Below are 18,854 nucleotides of genomic sequence, written 5' to 3' on the forward strand. Positions count from 1 at the left end.
ATAACTTGAAAAAAAATAAAATAAAATTCGTCACATATAAACTTACCAACTCAGTATATTTTGTCAGCTAGTGGTCAAATCTACATGAAGAACAATCGGGACAGTATTACTATAATTTAGAAACTTCTGAATATCCACAACTCTAGAGTAAAAACTTTCAAAACAAATGTACAATTTAACCCAAAAAAGAAAATAACGTGGATAACACATAAATCTACCAACTCACCATAATTTGATCAGCTAATAATCAAACTTAAACTAGATAATGGCTAGGAAAACAATACTACAATTTGAAAACTTCTAGAATAATGTTGACCCTCAAATATACTATACACACACTTCCAAAAAACATACTACCTCCGGTTCTTAATACAAGATCTTGTTTAACTTTTATTTTTATTCTAAATATAAGATCTCAATTCACTTTGTCTCTAATATTTATGTATTTCTTTAAAAATAATCCTTCTAACAATAATAATTATAACCAATACACTTGATTAGTAAAAGTATTTTAGTAAAAACAACACCTATTTATTACAAATAACTAATTTAATTCTTTTTAGTCTTTTCAAATTAGTCAACTAGCTCTTATAATTAAGATAGGAGATAGTATATGCATTGAGCATCCATCATTGTAGCCATTAGAACTTGAGATAATTTTTGACGAATACTTTTGCCAATTTTGCACCCATTGCAGGCCGGAATCATGACCATCCTCGTCCTTTAAAAGGAACAATCATTCCTCCCCCCAGCCCCCAAAAGGCTAAAACTATATTTTCTAAATTTAGTCTCTCAACTTTAAAAATATAATCCTCAAATCATTAAAAAATGCACAAGTTTCATGTTTGGTTGTCAAAAAAATTTATCATTAAAAACTAATAATTTCAAGATTAAAAGACTAAAAATATACTTTTCAAACCAAAGACTAAGTTTAAAACTTGTTAGCTTTTCTTTTTAAAAAAAAATGGTATGGGATTTTCATTAGTAATCATTTCAACTTCAACCAAGTAGGAAAACTGATGAACCGGTGCCTCTTCCCCACTTAAGTACCAGTTTCCAGGAATTACAGGGGCCCTTGATCATTATGGTAATTAATCCTGATGTAGAGGACCCTCACCTGTATATTGCTACTTTTGTCAAATCAATAAAATAATCAATGATGCAGAAGTGGATCAAGAGACTCTGGGAAAAGCCACATCTCACATTCCTTGATGGAATTTACAATTCCCCAGGAACAAATTTACTTCTACACCAAAAATCTGTAAGCACACTAACCCAGTTGCCCCTTTCTCACTTTTCATCATTATTTGCGTGATTTCCTCAAGCAATACCTAAAACAAAAATTTGTGGGTGCACCTAATCGGTTGTCCAAGGATCATGCTCATTCTCGTGTCTCACTTCAGAAGGCTCAACCACTTCGGCCTCAAAAGATTCGTTTGTGTTTGCATCAGCTTCGACGGTCCCTGTCTCCTCATCTGATCTACCCCATCTTCCTCCCAAGGCCAGTGCCATCATTTCATAAATCTTGTTTCCCAACTCAGCTGGGCTGTCAGGCTGCGACATTAACAGAAATAATGTTACTATACCGCTGATGTACCAGCAGTGAAGGAAAAAATAAAAAATAAAAAGCTGCTAAATTGTCAGTACCGAAAATCCACTAGAGATCAATGCGGTCTCATATAAGAGCTCAACGGCTCTCTTAGCATCACTGCTGTCAGGTGCATTCTTGCAGGCAGCCTGGGAGGTCAAAGAGAGTATAAAATAGTCAATAAGACAGGTCAAAGCCACAAACAAATTCAGTAATAACTAAACAGCATTGCCTTTAAACGGTCTTACATTCAAGTCTTTGACAATGGGATGATCTGGATTAACCTCCAATATTCTCCTTCCCCTCATGAACTCCAAACTTGCAGTGTCTCCAAGAGCCTGCGCCTTCATTAATCTGTAGGAAAGGAAATGGTATGGTATGAGGATTACAATATAAAAGAACAAGATAAACTGCTTGAGATCGAGGAAAATGTCCTGGCTCAGAAAGCCACAGATGGAATAACCAACCTCTCCATATTTGCAGACCATCCAAACTTGCCAGATACAAGCACACAGGGAGACGAACTCAAGCGCTTAGAGACCTGAACTTTTGCCACCTTATCACCAAGCTGTTGTTTCATCCAATCACAAAGCAGATTGTATTCTTGCTTTGTTTCCCTCTCTTTCACCTCATCCTCATCACCTGTTCCAAAAATATTAGATGTGAAATACTATCCGAATATCTATTCACAAGGAGCGAAATGGTACTCTAGGTAGAAAATCACACATACCCAATTCTAGATCTTCCTTGCTAATATCAACAAATTTCTTTTCCTTGTATGTCTGTAGGTTCTGAATGGCAACCTCATCAATCGGGTCGATCAAATAAAGAACCTACAAGAGAGACCCCGCATATATTAAAGAGTAAACAAATTGAAAGGAGAAAAATAGAATATGAATCTAAAACTAATATCAAATACATTCAACCCTATACATTAAGCCTAGAATTTATGCATAATGTACCTCAATATCTTTCTGGACTAATTTCTCCAAGAATGGAGCAGTTTTGGCACTTTTCAAGCTGTCCGTTGCCAGGTAATAGATAGCCTTCTGGTTTTCACCCATGTTTTCCACATAATCATCTAAACTTTTGAGCTCCTCCTCACTTTTGGAAGTGTAAAACCTCAAAAGAGGTGTTATGCGCTTATGATTTCCAGTGTCTTCAACACATCCTAACTTGATGAATCTACCAAAGTTCTCCCAAAATTTCTTGTAGTCCTGTAATCACAAGCCGTCCCATCAATTGGAAAGGCTTCTCACTTCATATTGAAAATTAGATAATTGAGTTTATGCAACCAACCTCTTTATTTTCACTTTCAGCGATATCTTGAATCATGTCAAATGTCTTCCTAACAAGTCTTTTTCTCATTATTCTTACCTGCAATTATAATATATTGAAACAATATATTTTAGAAACAGATCGTTAAAGATAAACTACATAAATGATGTCTCAACAGTAGGGAAATCTTTCCTTCAGGTTCAAATCATGGAAAGTCTCTCTCATGTTTGAAGAAAAATAAAAAGAATTCTTACAATTCTGCTTTCTTGAAGGATTTCTCGGGAAACATTGAGAGGAAGGTCATCTGAATCTACCACACCTTTCACGAAACTCAAGTACCGTGGGAACTGCACAACAAATATTGAGATTGAAGATTTACTTTAGAATACCCTGGATGGATCAGAGGGGAGGGAAGCATTGAACAGCACTAACGTTACATATATGAGATAGTATACTAGTTTTGTGTGTGAAGATGGCATCTCATGACAGGCGAACTTCCATGACATACAACTAAAAGCATCTACACTTTTAGAGAAGCCATTGTTCCATAAAAATATAGCTGGTTGTTGGATAATTCGATCCCTACATTGCTGAGTAATATTCAAGCAATGACTAATCTCTTCCTAGCGCACTCTATCATAGTCATGTATTAGCAAACATGTTGCATTACTCTTTGGAGAGAAAAAAAATCAACATATAAGATTATTGTAAAGACATCAACGTCATCCAGTTCACAAGTTTAATTGATTGCAACCATTTAATAATCACAAGCATTTCCCAATTCAACAAAACTCGGACAATTAAAACCAGACGCACTAAGTACCATATTCCAGGACTAGAGGTTTTTTTCTTCAGATGTATGATCTACAGAGTAAAAGAATAACTCAGTAGGAATACTAAGAACGAAGAGCACGACTATAACAAGAACAGCTCAGGTCACCAGTGCTTCTAGAACCAGAGGCACTGAGCATGTCAATTTCAGAACTCAGTCCAATTAGGAATTTAATTCAGGGTTTCCCTTTTACAGTTACATTAGTTGGATGCAAATGAGGAGTTTGATGCTAATATGTAGCACGTTTGCTTCTAAAAGGGAGATATCAGGTACTTTCATTTTGCTTTGACAGTTTGGCCCAAAAAAATTGCTTTGAAAGAGAACTAAACGTTTTAAACTTCTTTGTCCAATCTTAGAGTGATCCGGGGTCTGCTTCTAAAAGCAAAATATCAGGTCTTTTCAATTTGCTTTCAAAGAGCATTAAATGATTGCAAATCTTTCTTATCCTCTGCTTTCTTGTCTCGCCAAACAGATCAGAGTAATTCAATATGTAAATCCACTCCGTTGTGGTGGAATAATAGGCATAGTAAATGGCTACAGATACCGCAAAAGTACCATACTACTAACTCGAAGAAAAGATGGAAGTCATATAACAGCAAATAACTGAAAGAAGCGTAATACATAAGAAATATCATAGCAGCAGAAGCAAAAATATCATAATATAGAAGATAGTATTCGTTCAAAGCCTATACAGTAAACTTACCAGCTCACCGTCAAAATCATCTGATATGAAGACACGCTTCACATACAGGCGTATATTCTTTGTTTTAGGATTTATTACTTCTTCATTGTTAAGAGGACCCATCCCAGGCACGTACAGAATGCTTCTAAACTCAACCTCACCCTGCAGGGATTACAAATCTTGTTAAATTACTTCCTAGAACTTGCTCTGTTTGCAGATAATCACAATCATCATCCTACCTCTGTGGTGAAGTGAGTATATGCAAGTGGTTCTACAAACTCATTGAAAGTCTTCTTGTAGAACTCCTGATATTCTTCCTTTTGAAGATCCTTTGAACTCCGCATCTGTAAACAGTGGCAAAAGATTATCAATAAGAGATGCACTGTAACTGGAGAAAAGGAAAACACGTCCTAAATATAGCGTGAACTCACCCATAGTGGCTTTGTTTCATTGGCCAATTCCCAGTCCCAATACTTCTCAGTTTTAGTCTTCTTTACCTTCTTTTTCTCACCCTGGTAGCAAGAGCAGCAACAGATTTGGTGATGCATAGAGAAGTATGCAGAATGCCTACATAAAAATTAAAAAAAAAAAAAATTGAACAATTACCTCTGGTTTAGGTTCTTCCCCTTCTTTTGATTCTTCCTCTTCTTCCACCTGTTATGTTCAAATTAATAAATTTTTTCCGAAGAAAAGATTATCAAATTGTCACTCATTCAAAACACATATTTCAGAAACCAAGTGTCTTTTCAATTGGAAAGAGATAACTTACAAAAAGGGAGAAATGATCACTCCCTTTCTTCGTAGGTGGAAACAAATTTCTAAAAGAAACATTCTTCTGTCACATTCACATATACTCCCTCCGGTTCAAAATATAAGCTAAACTTTATTCATTTATGTTTACCAAGAAACTATGTTAAAATTAGTTCAAAACAATAAATGAGTAAGGCATATAGTTTTTTTCCCAAATATACCCTTATTAATAAAGAGAATAAGTAAAAGAATGCAATAAATGAATCAAAAAGGAGAGAGAATATGTAGGGGTAAAATTGGAAAAAACTCATTAAATGCTTAGATAAAAGTGAATGTTATCTTATTAAAAAAACCAAGAGTCTCAAACCAAGTTTAGCTTATATTTTGAACCGGAGAGAGTACATTTCTCCAACATCAACCATCTCCAATTTCCTATTACCCTACACATTCAACATTAATCTAGCCTGATCCTCAGTGATCTCCTCAGGGACATCAGCACGTAGCACCAGTTTACATAGGGATCCCAAAAAACCGTGTAGACTTAAAAACAGGAAAAATCCAACCTCAGCCAATGGAAACTATGAAGAGTTCTGTTATAAGGAAATTATGCTCCCTGATAGCCTTCATTATAAAAGAAAATTACAATACTAGCTACAATATGGAGGCAAAATCTCAGGTTTCAATGATGTTTTACCATCAGCACTGCTGGAAACACTCCCAATATCCCAATAAGTACATCATTCATACTTTACTAAAGGACATGAAGCCCGTTGCTAAAAGGTGATATTCTTTCATTAGAATAGAACAAGGTATGTGATGTATGTTTTGCTTGCATATCATATGATGCTACTATCCGCACATATGCAGCAATTATACCAAGACCAGAAATGATAACAAAAACCTGTAACATGAGAAGGCACACTTACCTCCACAGTTCGTGAATTTTCTTGCCATGTATAGATGGGGAAGGAAACAAACTGAGAATAATTTTTAACCAAATTCTGAATCCTGGTTGGCTCTGAGAATTCATATTTGTCATCCGCCTGGACAAGAGAACAAGAATTTTGAAATAATCAGCGTTATAAACTACATTAAAATACTATCTTACAGGTTATTACTGCTACAACGTGTTCACTCATTCATTAGGGAATATATATAAATAACTACAACACCAAAACAATTTATGCTAAATTCATGATAAGCTACCTAGGATCCTCTGCTACATATTCTAATTCGATTCAACTTTACAACATATCAACAAGTTAGATGCCGCATACATTGGGATGCAAGATGCAAATTCTTCATTTACATAGACATCACACCCATCAAAATAATTAAAGGAGTGATACGTACTCTGAGATAGAGTGTAATTTGAGTGCCACGACGCAATAGCTTGTCTGGATCAGTTTCTTCCCTTATTGTGTAAGAGCTGCTATCAGCTACTGATTCCCACACATATTGCTTATCTGATCTTGGGCTCTTGGTGGATACAACAACCTGTTTATCATTAGAATGCAAGCATACTACATTAAAAGCATGAAACCAACATAGTTCAAACCACAGCCATCAATGAAGGCAAGAAAATGCAGTTGAGAAATTCATCGTACCCTCTCAGCAACAAGAAAAGCAGAGTAAAATCCAACGCCAAATTGACCAATCAAACCATTATCAGCTCCCAGATCCTTGTTTTCCTGAAAGATTAAGATGTGTGTGTGTTAGAACATGTTGATAAAAGCTTTGAAGCATCCAACTGATGGATATATCTGAATGGCTATAAAGTACCTTAAGTGCCTTCAAAAATTTCGAAGTACCACTCTGAGCTATTGTTCCAAGACAGTCAATAAGCTCATCTTTAGTCATTCCAATACCAGTATCTCTACAATGTCAAGCAGCAAAATTTTAAACGGATACGTATACATAATCAGAGAAAAGGTTCTACGAAATTGAGAGTCACATACGTTATAGTAATAATTCCATTGTCTGGATCTGGCTTGATGCGTATCTCTAACTCTCCAGCATCCCCAAGCAACGAAGGTTCCGTCACACTTAAGAATCTCAACTTGTCTAAGGCATCACTCGCATTGCTGGGGGAAAAATACAACCAAGTGGAGGTACCTCCGTAAGAATGAAACAGCACCAAATTACAGAAGTCCAAGAAGTAGGAAGTATATCGAGCAGAAACTATCTATTAATTAAAGCATCACTTCTCCATGAAAGCCAAAATATCAAGTTTTATACAACTATAGTGCAAGTTTGAACATAACATGGACGAGTACTCACCTCACAAGTTCTCGAAGAAAAACTTCTTTGTGGCTATACAGACTGTGAACGATCAAGTCCAGCAGGCGACTGACCTGCAGATGATCCCTTTTCCCTCAGTAAAGCGAAACTAAATATGCCTCACAATAAAATAACTCAAGTTGGGTGTCAGTCAAAAAATTGCATTCCAGAAACATTCTCTGACTTTTAGTATGCCTCAAGGAAATTAAGGAAGATTATGAATCATTTGATATTTTGATACAAAACCAAGAATTCATTTCCCTGTAATCCACCTATGATAATAAAATAATAACAATTAAAAGAAACCCACCTCGGCTTGGTATTCGAACTTCTCACCAGGAGCATCGGTGGCCTCCTCTTTCTCAGCGACGGCAGCGTCACACCGAACAACCATCTCATTATTTCTTCTCTCGAGCTTCCACTTCAAACCAGCACAATATAAGCCATTTCTACCAAAACTAGTTGGAGGTAAGAAAGCACTACTGAGAGTCAAATCCCTCCGATGGTTTCTATGTGTAAAGGGCGATGAAGTGGGGAGTGATGCAAGAGAGGCAGTAGCCAAGCTTCTGCTCAGTACCGGAGCCATTCTTGCCAGAGAGAGTTGCAGAGAGCTGAAGAAGTTATCACTTATCTTCTAAACCTAATCTTTCTATTATAGTGCATCCGAAATGTGGAAAAACCCTCGATGGGTTTTAGGAGATGAAAGATGATTCTAGAACACAGCAAGCCGTATGGAGGAACCCGGCTCCGTTTGGCGCTACGTGCGTGGAACTGTGAGGCTTAGATTCCGCCATTTCAGCCTTCACGATATCCATTTCATTTTCCGCATATTTTTGTTTTCCAACCGGAGAAAAAGAGCAGGAAATAATTAATTAAAAATCAAAGCACTACTTGAAGTTTGTAAAATATAATTTTTTATAAATAAAAATATATCAACTATTTATAGTAAATTTATTATTCATACTCTTTATTTTTAATTCTATAAAAAGTTACAGAGAAAAATTAGATTATGTTGTTGGCCTGTTAATAAAGTGTGTCCGAAAAAAGTATCAATAAATTTTAAATTTTAGAGAAGGTACAACTTTGGTCGTTAAATTTTTTTAGGTTAAAGTGTAAATTTGTAAGTAAACGTTAGATATTTGAAAGTTTTATTGGCAACTAATTTACTTTAAGAGTTTAAAATCATAACAATATTACCCTTTATTATTACTGTTATTTTAAACTTTCAAAATAAATTTTTTTAGGTTAAAGTATAAATTTGTCCAATAAAATTTTACTCAAAAACGTCAGGTATTTGAAAGTTTTCTTGGCAACTAATTTGTCCTAAGAATTTAAAATCGTAACAATATTGCTCTCTATTATTACTGTTATTTTAAAATTTTAAGATAAATTTGATCTCAAAAAAAATTTCGGGTGCCAAGGGCTTTTGAATAAAAACTTATGCGATAAATATGCCTTAAATCCAAATTTTTTATTTTTTTTTATTTAATCAGAATTTCTAACTCAATACAAATCAATTTATATAATTCATTAACTTAACAAACTATAGAGATTGAGTAATATTTGAAGTTTAGAAATTAAATTAATAATTGAGAAGAATTTATTGAATTTTCAGTTTAGAAGCTAAATTAATAATTGAGACTGAGTAGTAGTCAGAGACTCAGAGCTGACAGACCCCAAAAAAAATTTTAAAAAAAAAAAACATTTATGAAGGTATTTATGGGTTACCCATAAAATCGTCGTTGAGAAGAACTTATTAACCATCACCAATTTTCTTTACATGACATCAGCATGGAGTCTAACAATTTATTTAAAATTTCAGTTTCATATCAAATTTCAAAACTGTCCACAACGTCTATTATGTTTCCAGATCGATGGCAGCATCCTTGTGGAAAAACGGTTCCATTTTTGAAGTATCGATCAATTAGTGGCAATCAATCAAAACAATGATCAAGAAATACCAGTAAATGTCACTGATGCAACGTCAATATCCAATAACAGAATTATGATTTATAGCCTTTTCAAAGAAAAGAAAAAAAATATAAACAGGAAAAAAAAAACTAAGTGAGCTTAAACAAAATTACATTTTATTATAATTCTCTTTAGATGGTAACAAGCCATGCAGCTACATTAGACTCCAGTCAATTCAAATTTGAGTTCGGTTGAGCTCAAATGAAGATAAATCTTTTATGCATTCATACACTTTCAAACTCAAACTTTACCTTATTTGGGAGAACCAACTCTCCTTGGTTTATTTTCCTTTTCTTTTTATCTATTTAATACTCCTCCGGTCCTTATTATAAGACCCCATTTGACTTTTTATTTGGTCCTAATTATAAGACCCTAATCCATTTTGTCTATTATATTTATGTATTTTTTCCAAGATAATCCTTCTAATAATGATAGTTTTAGCCAATATACTTAATTAGCAAGGATATTTTAGGAATGACAACACTTATTTATTATAAATAACCAACTTAACTTACTTCCTTAATCTTCTCAAATAAGTCAATTGGGTCTTATAATTAGGACCGGAGGAGTACATTTTAAACAAACAAATGCATGCATACAAATATATTAACTCTGAGCTCAACTGGGACCTCATCCAAGCATAACAGGTGACGTTACTACTGAGACAACTAGCCGTTAACCATTCTCTTATATTTTAACACATGATAGCATAAATGTTTGACATTAAAACACATTTGTTTGATGTGTAAAGAACTTCCACGCCATGTTCATGTTTTTTTATTACCTGCAGACAAGACATTCTTATTTGAGCAAGAAACAAATGCGAAACATGAGAGTTGAACATATAAATGTTATGAAGCTAGACACATCCATTCTCTGACAGCCCAACAACATCTCTGCCTAATGATCAAATGAGGAATTTGATAACAAATTTACATCCCAATTACAAAAGGTTGGATCCTTCAGGCCTCAGAAACAGCAGTTGGCTTCAAACAGTCAACATTAGTACACATCCCAACCGATCTCACCATGTCTCCTAACCTGCAGGCACACAAAAATCACACAACAATCATTGAAGTAAGTGTATACAGAAAGTTCAAGTCATCAGTCTTATGGGGAAAAAATGATTGAAATCTGAGGATGGATGAAGTTTGAACAGACCTCTCAAAGCTGTTTCTTGCTTTCTCTATCTGATCTGTGCTGTTCCTTGATTTCCCCAAGCGGTCAATGCTCCTTCTTGATTTCTCTCGCCGGTCGGTACTAGTTCGTGACTTCTCTGTACTTAGCCTAGACTTTTCTCTCTGTCCTGTGCTAGTCCTAGGTTTCTCTCTATGGTCAGTGCTTGATCTGGCCCTGTCCTTGTTATCTAAGGAACTTGAAGAAGGATTCGACGGGTCTGTTTTGTCTCCATCAGCACTTTGCACGCGTGGCATTTTCTCTACAGCTGATATAAATTTCTTAAGATGGCTCAAGTACTCAGGGTAGAGTTCTAGGTTGCAATGATTTCCTCCTTGAAGCCATAAAGGTTCGAACTTCTCGTTACTGAGTTCCCAGAGCTGCTTTCCATGGGAGCAATCAACAACCTCGTCTTCTGTTCCCTGCCAAAATATTCCCAAGGGACTTCAATCAGCTTACGTTGTCAAAGTATCTGACTGACAATCAAAGAAGGTCATCACTTATGAATAAACAGCTATGAAGGATGAGAGTTTTACTCACATGCATTACCAGAACTGGGCACTTAACCAGTGGGATTTTGTCAATATTCTGCGAGAGAAGGTAAGCCAGTTAGAATTTCAATGAAATGAGCAAATGCCCAAAAATGAATTATATGGAAGCTAGAGGAAGAAACCTTGTAAATGTCAAACCAGAATGTTTTCTTAACAGGATACATGACACGAAGACCAGACAATATTGGACTGTGAAGAACGACAGCTCTCAAACGAGACAAACGAGTAGCCAGTTCCAGAGCAGGCCCACTTCCTACTGACTGACCATACAGTATAGTGTCCTCCTCTTTCACTCCATATTTCTCCCCAAGGCACCTGTAAGCAGCTTCTATGTCTGCATAAGTGTCCTGCTCACTAGGCTATAATAACAACGACACGTTGGAACTAATTAGTAACATCCTCTTCAAATACCAGGTACCATAATTCTGTACTGAAATGTGCATGTGAAACTTTGTGGTAGTGGCTTGAAGCAGCCAAAAAGGACTCATCAGTATTTTGAACTGAAATGCATTACTGAATCACCAACAATAATTTCAGTGCGTTGTTGGAATAATTATATTATGCTCCAAAGTCAACTTTTCTTTTAGCAGAAAAGAAGAAAAAAAGGCGAAGTAGGGTGCATTTTAAATGCATATGCACATCGCTTTCAACTTTATTAGTTAATTGCTTTTGAGTTTGACAGCTCCAGAGTGCCTAATTAGCTGGTTGCATTTGCAATATGCAATTAGGTGGTGTGGATTAATAAGCTAAGACAGTTTAAGCAGCGACATGACACTGTCTTGCAACAATTATTGTCACATTTTTAAGCTAACTCTGTCGGCCCAAGTCACTTTTTCCGGATTTTGCGGAAAAGAGAAGAGAAATATAATCGATGACCTTCATAAAACTAAATGAATCAAATATATCAATAAGATACAATCTATAACAAGTTTTATTATGCACAAGTCATGAACAGTATAACTTATTTATCGTGCCGTGTGATACAATAGAAATATATAACTTATTCATCATGCAGTGTGATACAATAGAAATAAGTCTAATTTTAAAATGCATATTTGTTGTGCTTCCAACTACTTATATCTCAAAACATGTGATCACCTTAATCAGATTGTCCCAATTGCAATAAAAACAAATAGTTAGTGCTTCTTCACCAACTAAATATATTTAATTAATATTATATGTGGTCATAGGGCTCTAGGCTCAAAAAAGTGAGATCAAATTATGCTCTCTTTTTGACTTTCTGCGTATTCATACAATCACACGTGCTTCAGCATGTTGGGGACTTGGGGTTGCTGAGCTTGATTAAATTGACACTCTCTGTAGAAAAGCAATAAGAATAAAAAGGTATTTCGTAGTGACAACAAATAGAAGGCACGCCACATACCTTTCCAGAAGATTGTCCATAACCAGAATAATCGTACCTGCATATCGGAAAATGTCAATCTGATTTGAACCTGAAACAACATGTTCATTTTCTGAAAACAATGTAAACAAAGGTCTCCGACAAAACCATCATCCTTTTTGGCTGTAAGGAGTCTTCAAAGCATAAAGAGATACCATTTCAGTTGATATTTCGTTACATGCCATTTAAAGATTATAGGATCCTAAATATACTTCTAGATTTCTTCCTTCTTAATGCATATGAAATATCAATGGCAGAACGAAAACCTCTGATATGATACCAATTTATGAGATAATATTCAAAACAGTAAGAAACGTGTCATAAGAGTTTTATCAAACAAGGAAGCAAGTTCATGAAAGAAAAGATCACAGACCCCATAAGATTGACACCAAGATGAATACTAAGCTCTGTGAAAATATGAAACATCTGGCCAAGATCAGCAGCATTGCCATGAGAGTAAAGCAGAGTTAAAGAAGCCGATGGGTTCTTCACAAACATGGCAACAATCTCATTCCCTCTCTTGGTGGCCAGTTTCATCACGTCCACGTCATCTCTCCGGTAAGCAACATCGGAAATCCTCAGCTTCTTGCTCAATTCATCCTCGTACAGGGTATAAGACGGCGGGTCCGGGGGAAAGAAGGCGAATTTCGCCGCCATGGACGACGTTGCGTTCCCCATATCATTCACGAGCAAAAAATGGAAAACTATACACAAAACAGAGGACAATCGTCGAACGGCTGGTGGGTATTTCAGAAAAGGACTAATCAACGAGACGACTCTGCATGGCTGATAACAGAAATCTGCAAGCCAGCTCTTTGGGTATGTCGGCTGGTTATGTACTTTGAGTCGCTGCGAGAGAGTGAGAGTGACAGAGAGTTCGTTTTGGAAAGCAAAAGAGGTTAAGCTGGGATTAGGGGGAGCGTGGAGAATCAGAATAAGTTGAATTTTTGTTTGGTTCCCTTGAAAAAAATTTGTGCTTTGAACATTTCTAGAGAGAGAGACATACGGGACAAGGTAGGAGGAATGTTTGTCGGAATTTTGTTACAGGAAGAGAGTGATTTCCGGGGCCTTAATGGGCAACAGTTATGGATAATTCCTTTCAACGTTAAAAACAGGAATCTCAGACAGAGACACCAGATTCCCACTATGGTGAAGATCAGATTTTGTAACATTCAAATATGATGAAATTTATTATTAAAAAAAAGTTCATTTAAGCAAGTGATTGGAAATTCCAATTTAATTGTTATGAACTTATTATGCATCTCACAATTTAATTAGGAGGAGTCTATTATTTGTCTTAAATACCCGGAAAATAATACTTACTGTCGGTGAGGTATCCTCCTCATACGCATCCAATCCAACCAATCCAAGAAAAGCTTTATAACAAAATATGTTCGAGCTCAAAACTCTTAGCATTATTAATAAACGTTACTGATAAAAAGAGTTGAGCACTAGCGCTATCTCCTCCGATTTTTAATATTAAATTCAATTTACTAATTTAAAAAATTAAACAAACTAAAAATTACTTAATTATAATATTTATTAAATGATCTTTCTAAAATGCTTATATATATTATTAGATTATATATCAATTTATAAACTAAATAAATCAGATTAAAAAATAATAGATATAATATTTTAAAATAATTTTTTTAATTTTTTATTCTCTCTTAATTAGTTAACTGAATTTTATATTGTGAAATAAATATAGTAATAAGTTAAAAAATTTATAAAATGCGAGTCTGTGACGGTAATTTGTTCTACATATGCATGGTAAATGTTTTCCTAGACCCCAAGTGTTGAAGATTTTGGCCGGCCCACTTTCTTTTCCAAGGTAATTTTGATTTCTACTGCATAGCTTTTTCATTCACTAACAGTGAATTTGTCCTTTTTAAACCGAATCAAGTAATTTGTCTTGTCATTTTAACTCTCAAACTCAAAAATATTTTCTTCCAAATTAAAAGAGGAATCTCACCATCTTTTAGATTTCACTAGTTAAAAAAACTCGCCAATTTTGAATCAATTTGGGATCCGTATTATCTAAAGACATTTTTTTTCCAAATTTGAATCTAATTTGTGGAGTTTTAAGAACTAATCATGTTATAATATCATGATTTGTTTAACACAATGAAATGGGGTTATCTCTTTTTTTTTAAAAAAAAAAGGGAAATAAAAGGAACATCTTTTAGGTACAAGTGAGCTTGATTAGTGGCTTCCATGTCCCTAAGCTATCATCAAAGTGTTAAAACCACAAATAATTAATTTATTTTTCAAGATTTGGTAAATCCCATAACCTCTGTCTTTACTATTTAAGATGGGGAGAGCCTAAGGAAAAAGGCTAAAGATAGAGCCTATTCAAATTTTAAAACGAACTTATGATGCAGTTTTGCCCCCACCACTTAAAAATAGTTTAATCAATATGATTAATAATGTAATTAAGAAATTAATCCCACAAACATGAGATGGGGATTTAAAGATTTAACTCCGGTGAGGATTTATAAAGAAGAAATGGGAAGTTAAAAAAATAAGTAGGGGTTAAAAGTGAAGATCATGATGGGTAGGTGGGGTTGGTGAATAAAGAAGAGAAAAGAAAACAAGAGGGGGTGTGGGGTAAGTGTAATGAAGACACAGGGAACATCTCATGATTGCATATTGGTACGTATGGGTTTTTTTTTTTTTGAACTCCCCAATCAAAAAGTTGATTACTTTAATTAATTATTTAATTAGTGTCTTTATGGTTAAGCTTCAATTTACTTTATTGGTTAAGGAAAACAACTGTGCCTAGCAATCATCCCCTTGTTTGCAAGTGTGTGTGACATAGTTAAGTATCTTTTCATCTTATTTTTAAACTTGAGGAATAAATAGTGAATCTAAATTTTATGTTTTCCATCTAATTTTAATATGTTAAAGAGATTTTTTTGGTCAAATATGTTAGAGGAGATTAGTTATGAGACCAAAATGCAATTTTGGATAAAATTAGAGGGAAAAAAACACTAAAATACCTTCAAAATTACTAAATGACAGATGAGGGTATCTGAATTTCAAAATGTCAATTTAAACCCTAGGTACTTTTTTGGAATCTTGAAATCTTGTAAAATTACACAAATATCCTTTACTTCTTTTTTTTAACCTTTTTTCCTTAATATTGCCACCTCAGCAATCCTGGTCGCCGGAGTTCTGACGCTAGTGACCCTACTGGCAACTGGTCACCGGAACTTCAGTGACCTGTCACCAAAGCTCCAGTAACTACTTTTTTTATGTATTGACTACTCTTTTTTAGTTATTGACTATATTTATTTTTAAACTCTATGACATGTTACTGGAACTCCGGTGACTACTCTGTCTTATGTAGTGACTACTCTTTTTTAGCTATTGACTACATTTACTTTTAAACTCTAATGACTACTCTTGTTAAGTGACTGACTACTCTAGTAATACGATTTACTTCTCTTGTATAGTCAATAGTTATATAAAAGTAGTCACCGGAACTTTAAAAACAAAAATAGTTAATAGTTAAAATAGAGTAGTCAGCAGCTATATGGAAGTAGTTACCGATCATAAGGATAATGTTGTCATTTTACAATATTTGAAAATTCCAAAATAGTACCTGAGGCCTGAGTTGGGATTTTGAAATTCACCTACCCTAATTTGTCATTTAGTAACTTTGAGGGTATTTTGCTATCTTTTTCCCAAAACGTAATTTCACTTATTTAAATTATAAACCATTCTTATTTATTGTACAATAGTGGGGGCAACAGAAGTAGTTTAAAAGAATAATAAATAGAGGAGAGGAATGAGATTGAGGTCTTAAATAATTAGGAACCAAAATAAACCTCCAATTAACCCAATGGGAGTAATAGAAAAGAGAAAATATTATGAAATTTTACTTTTATATCCACCATATATAGGGGAAATTAATTCTTCTTAATATATACTATAGTTCACCTCAATTTTTAATTTCCACCTATATTTTTTAAGCATACCAGAGATTGATGAAAGACATTACAAAAAGAATGCATGAAATTCACTAATTCTTTTTAGGAAGAGTCTCAAAATAATTTCTCACAATGGTTTAATTCTTATAAAGCCCTTACGGACTATTTTCAAATTAATTTCTTTTGAAATAACCTAATCAATTAATTTCATATGGCAAAAAAAAAAAAAAAAACTCCCTCTATTGCTCGTCGTCGCCATTACCACCACTACCAATAGCAAGAACTTCGGCATCAATTAATAACTAGAGAATTTTTATTTGTGCAATGGTCATTACCACATTTCAGTTCCTTAAAAATCATATGACAATATAACTGAGAATTGCTAGTAGAATGTATCCCATTTACAATGGACAAACAAATTTTTGTTGAAAAAATGGATGCTGCTGCTTCGTTCTAACCAAGACCCGGACAACTCAAATCTTAAGGGATCTTTTTGAAGAAGAAACTATTGCAGAAGAAGAAGAAGAAATCTTCTTATAGCCTGAGAGATAATGGACATCTGCTTGATTATTCTTCAGAAGTTGTATGTTGAAGTGACCTTAAGTCCACCTGCAAATAAAAAATAATTAACCAATTAAGTATTAAGAAACATATATATATGTAGGTTTAATTTCAACTATCTCCTTTATTACATATAGGTATCTTCTTGTCGAAGACAATTTTATTCGAGACACTATCAGGCATTAAATATAGATACATCTTTCAATGGGGATTTGAATATTAGTTTGCCAAGTTATGATAAACTAACTCCTTCCGCTATATCATATCCTATCAGTAATTTTCACTATTCAAATGTCATCACAAAAGGAGGACACCAAAACTGGACCGTGTTTGAAGGGCACAATAAGGATTATGAATTGACAGGACCCATATGAACATTGGAGAGCATGCAATGCAATAATCAATCAAAAGTCTTACATCTAACATCACACTCACACACACCATCTAATCCATCTATATCTAATCTATCTATCTATCTTTAATTATTACCACGCTCTCAAGTCACACACAAAATTATTTTCAACTTTTCATTGGTCATCTTTGTTGGCCCACATAATGGCAATAATCACGTCGGGATCTTGTAATTCAAATGACATCAAGTGCATTTCTTTTTTTTTTTGAGTGTAAGATGGTGAATTCAAACCTTCAGTAAAAAATATAATGAGTGTATGAATTGCATCGAAAAATTTGTGATAATAGTCATAACAATTTATATCATGTAAATTTTAGGTTATAAAATCTTCAAATAACTTTATAAGAAAGATTTTCTAACATATTTTGGAAAAAAAATACTTAGGATCAATAAATTCTTGGATCCTTTTCTTTCTTTTTCCTGTAGACTGTGTGAAATTATTTACATTTGGCTACATATTATCATGCATGGAGAACTGATTGCTTAGATTTCTCAGCACCAAATTACAATACACACCTGTCCGCACAATTTTATGATATTATTTATAAGACAGAAAGAAAATTATTGTTGTTTAAAGTGTATATATATTATATAAGGATAACATTGACTAAATTTTAAATTTTTAGAAAAAGATGGTGAGACTTAATATTTTTCATGGTTTAGTTTTAATAAAACATATTAAAAGTAACTTATAAATAGAAATAGAATACGTTTCACCATTAAAATTAATCATACTAGTTAAGAACCCACGATTATTAATAGTGGAATAAAACTACAATGAATAAAACTAAACATGGTGACTGACAAAACCAGTTTGAGTGGGCTTTTTATTTGCATTTATACAGAGCTTCAAATGAGCTATGTCCTTTTTTTTTTTCCCAAAACAATTGTTTTTGTTTGAAAAACAAAGTACATATGGGTTGGCATGACTGTTAATACAGTAACTTTATCAGTGATCGCAGCATTTTCTCAATTATTGCTGTTGCTACTATAATGGCATGCCATGCATGGGAGAAAAAGAGGGAATTTTAGAGTTTTTTGAAATAGCCATTCCTATCAACTATATATAGGTCATAAGGAATATAGAGAGGTTGAGATTTGTACTAAAGTTCAATCATTTCTTTCAAAAAATTTAAGGCCAGCTAAATTAGATTATTTTAGAGTGTATAATATTGTTTATATATGATTGAATGGATGATATCAGAAAATCTTATTAGAAGTTACCTTTTCTAAATTAAATAAATGAAATGACATTTTCACCCAAAAAAATAAAGAATAATTTCAGTGGGTCCCACGTCATTTTTATAATTGCTTTGTTTCTTTGACTGTTGGCCTTGTGTATCAGGGTTGGTGCTTTTCCGTATCAAGCCTGCATACTTTTTTTTTTTTTTTAAAGAAATATAATTACTAAAATTTTTTAGGGCTAGCAGAGCAGT

At 34.0% G+C, this 18,854-nt stretch overlaps 2 protein-coding genes across 2 annotated transcripts; both read right to left on the reverse strand.

Moving 5' to 3' along the window:
- Nucleotides 1-1,085: 1,085 nt before the first annotated feature.
- On the reverse strand, nt 1,086-8,059 carry LOC114720395 (heat shock protein 90-5, chloroplastic). The gene is made up of 19 exons (XM_028906041.1): nt 7,721-8,059; nt 7,411-7,484; nt 7,089-7,214; nt 6,913-7,006; nt 6,738-6,821; nt 6,484-6,627; nt 6,057-6,173; nt 4,987-5,034; nt 4,812-4,892; nt 4,620-4,724; nt 4,402-4,542; nt 3,121-3,213; nt 2,888-2,965; nt 2,551-2,805; nt 2,319-2,421; nt 2,056-2,230; nt 1,837-1,942; nt 1,648-1,737; nt 1,086-1,554 (listed from the first exon to the last, which is right to left on the reverse strand). The coding sequence occupies exons 1-19, from the start codon at nt 7,994-7,996 to the stop codon at nt 1,357-1,359; spliced, it is 2,388 nt and encodes a 795-aa protein (XP_028761874.1). The 5' UTR covers nt 7,997-8,059; the 3' UTR covers nt 1,086-1,356.
- A 2,092-nt stretch (nt 8,060-10,151) lies between these two features.
- Nucleotides 10,152-13,534, reverse strand: LOC114720392 (alpha/beta hydrolase domain-containing protein 17B-like). Its single transcript, XM_028906039.1, has 6 exons — nt 12,884-13,534; nt 12,493-12,529; nt 11,231-11,467; nt 11,098-11,145; nt 10,543-10,979; nt 10,152-10,422 (listed from the first exon to the last, which is right to left on the reverse strand). Exons 1-6 carry the CDS (start codon nt 13,186-13,188, stop codon nt 10,344-10,346), a joined length of 1,143 nt encoding a protein of 380 aa, XP_028761872.1. The 5' UTR covers nt 13,189-13,534; the 3' UTR covers nt 10,152-10,343.
- Nucleotides 13,535-18,854: the final 5,320 nt, after the last annotated feature.

Source organism: Neltuma alba, unplaced genomic scaffold (genome assembly GCF_004799145.2).
Source record: "Neltuma alba isolate B1F8T4 unplaced genomic scaffold, ASM479914v2 tig00011982_pilon, whole genome shotgun sequence".
In the NCBI taxonomy this organism is placed as follows: Eukaryota; Viridiplantae; Streptophyta; class Magnoliopsida; order Fabales; family Fabaceae; genus Neltuma; species Neltuma alba.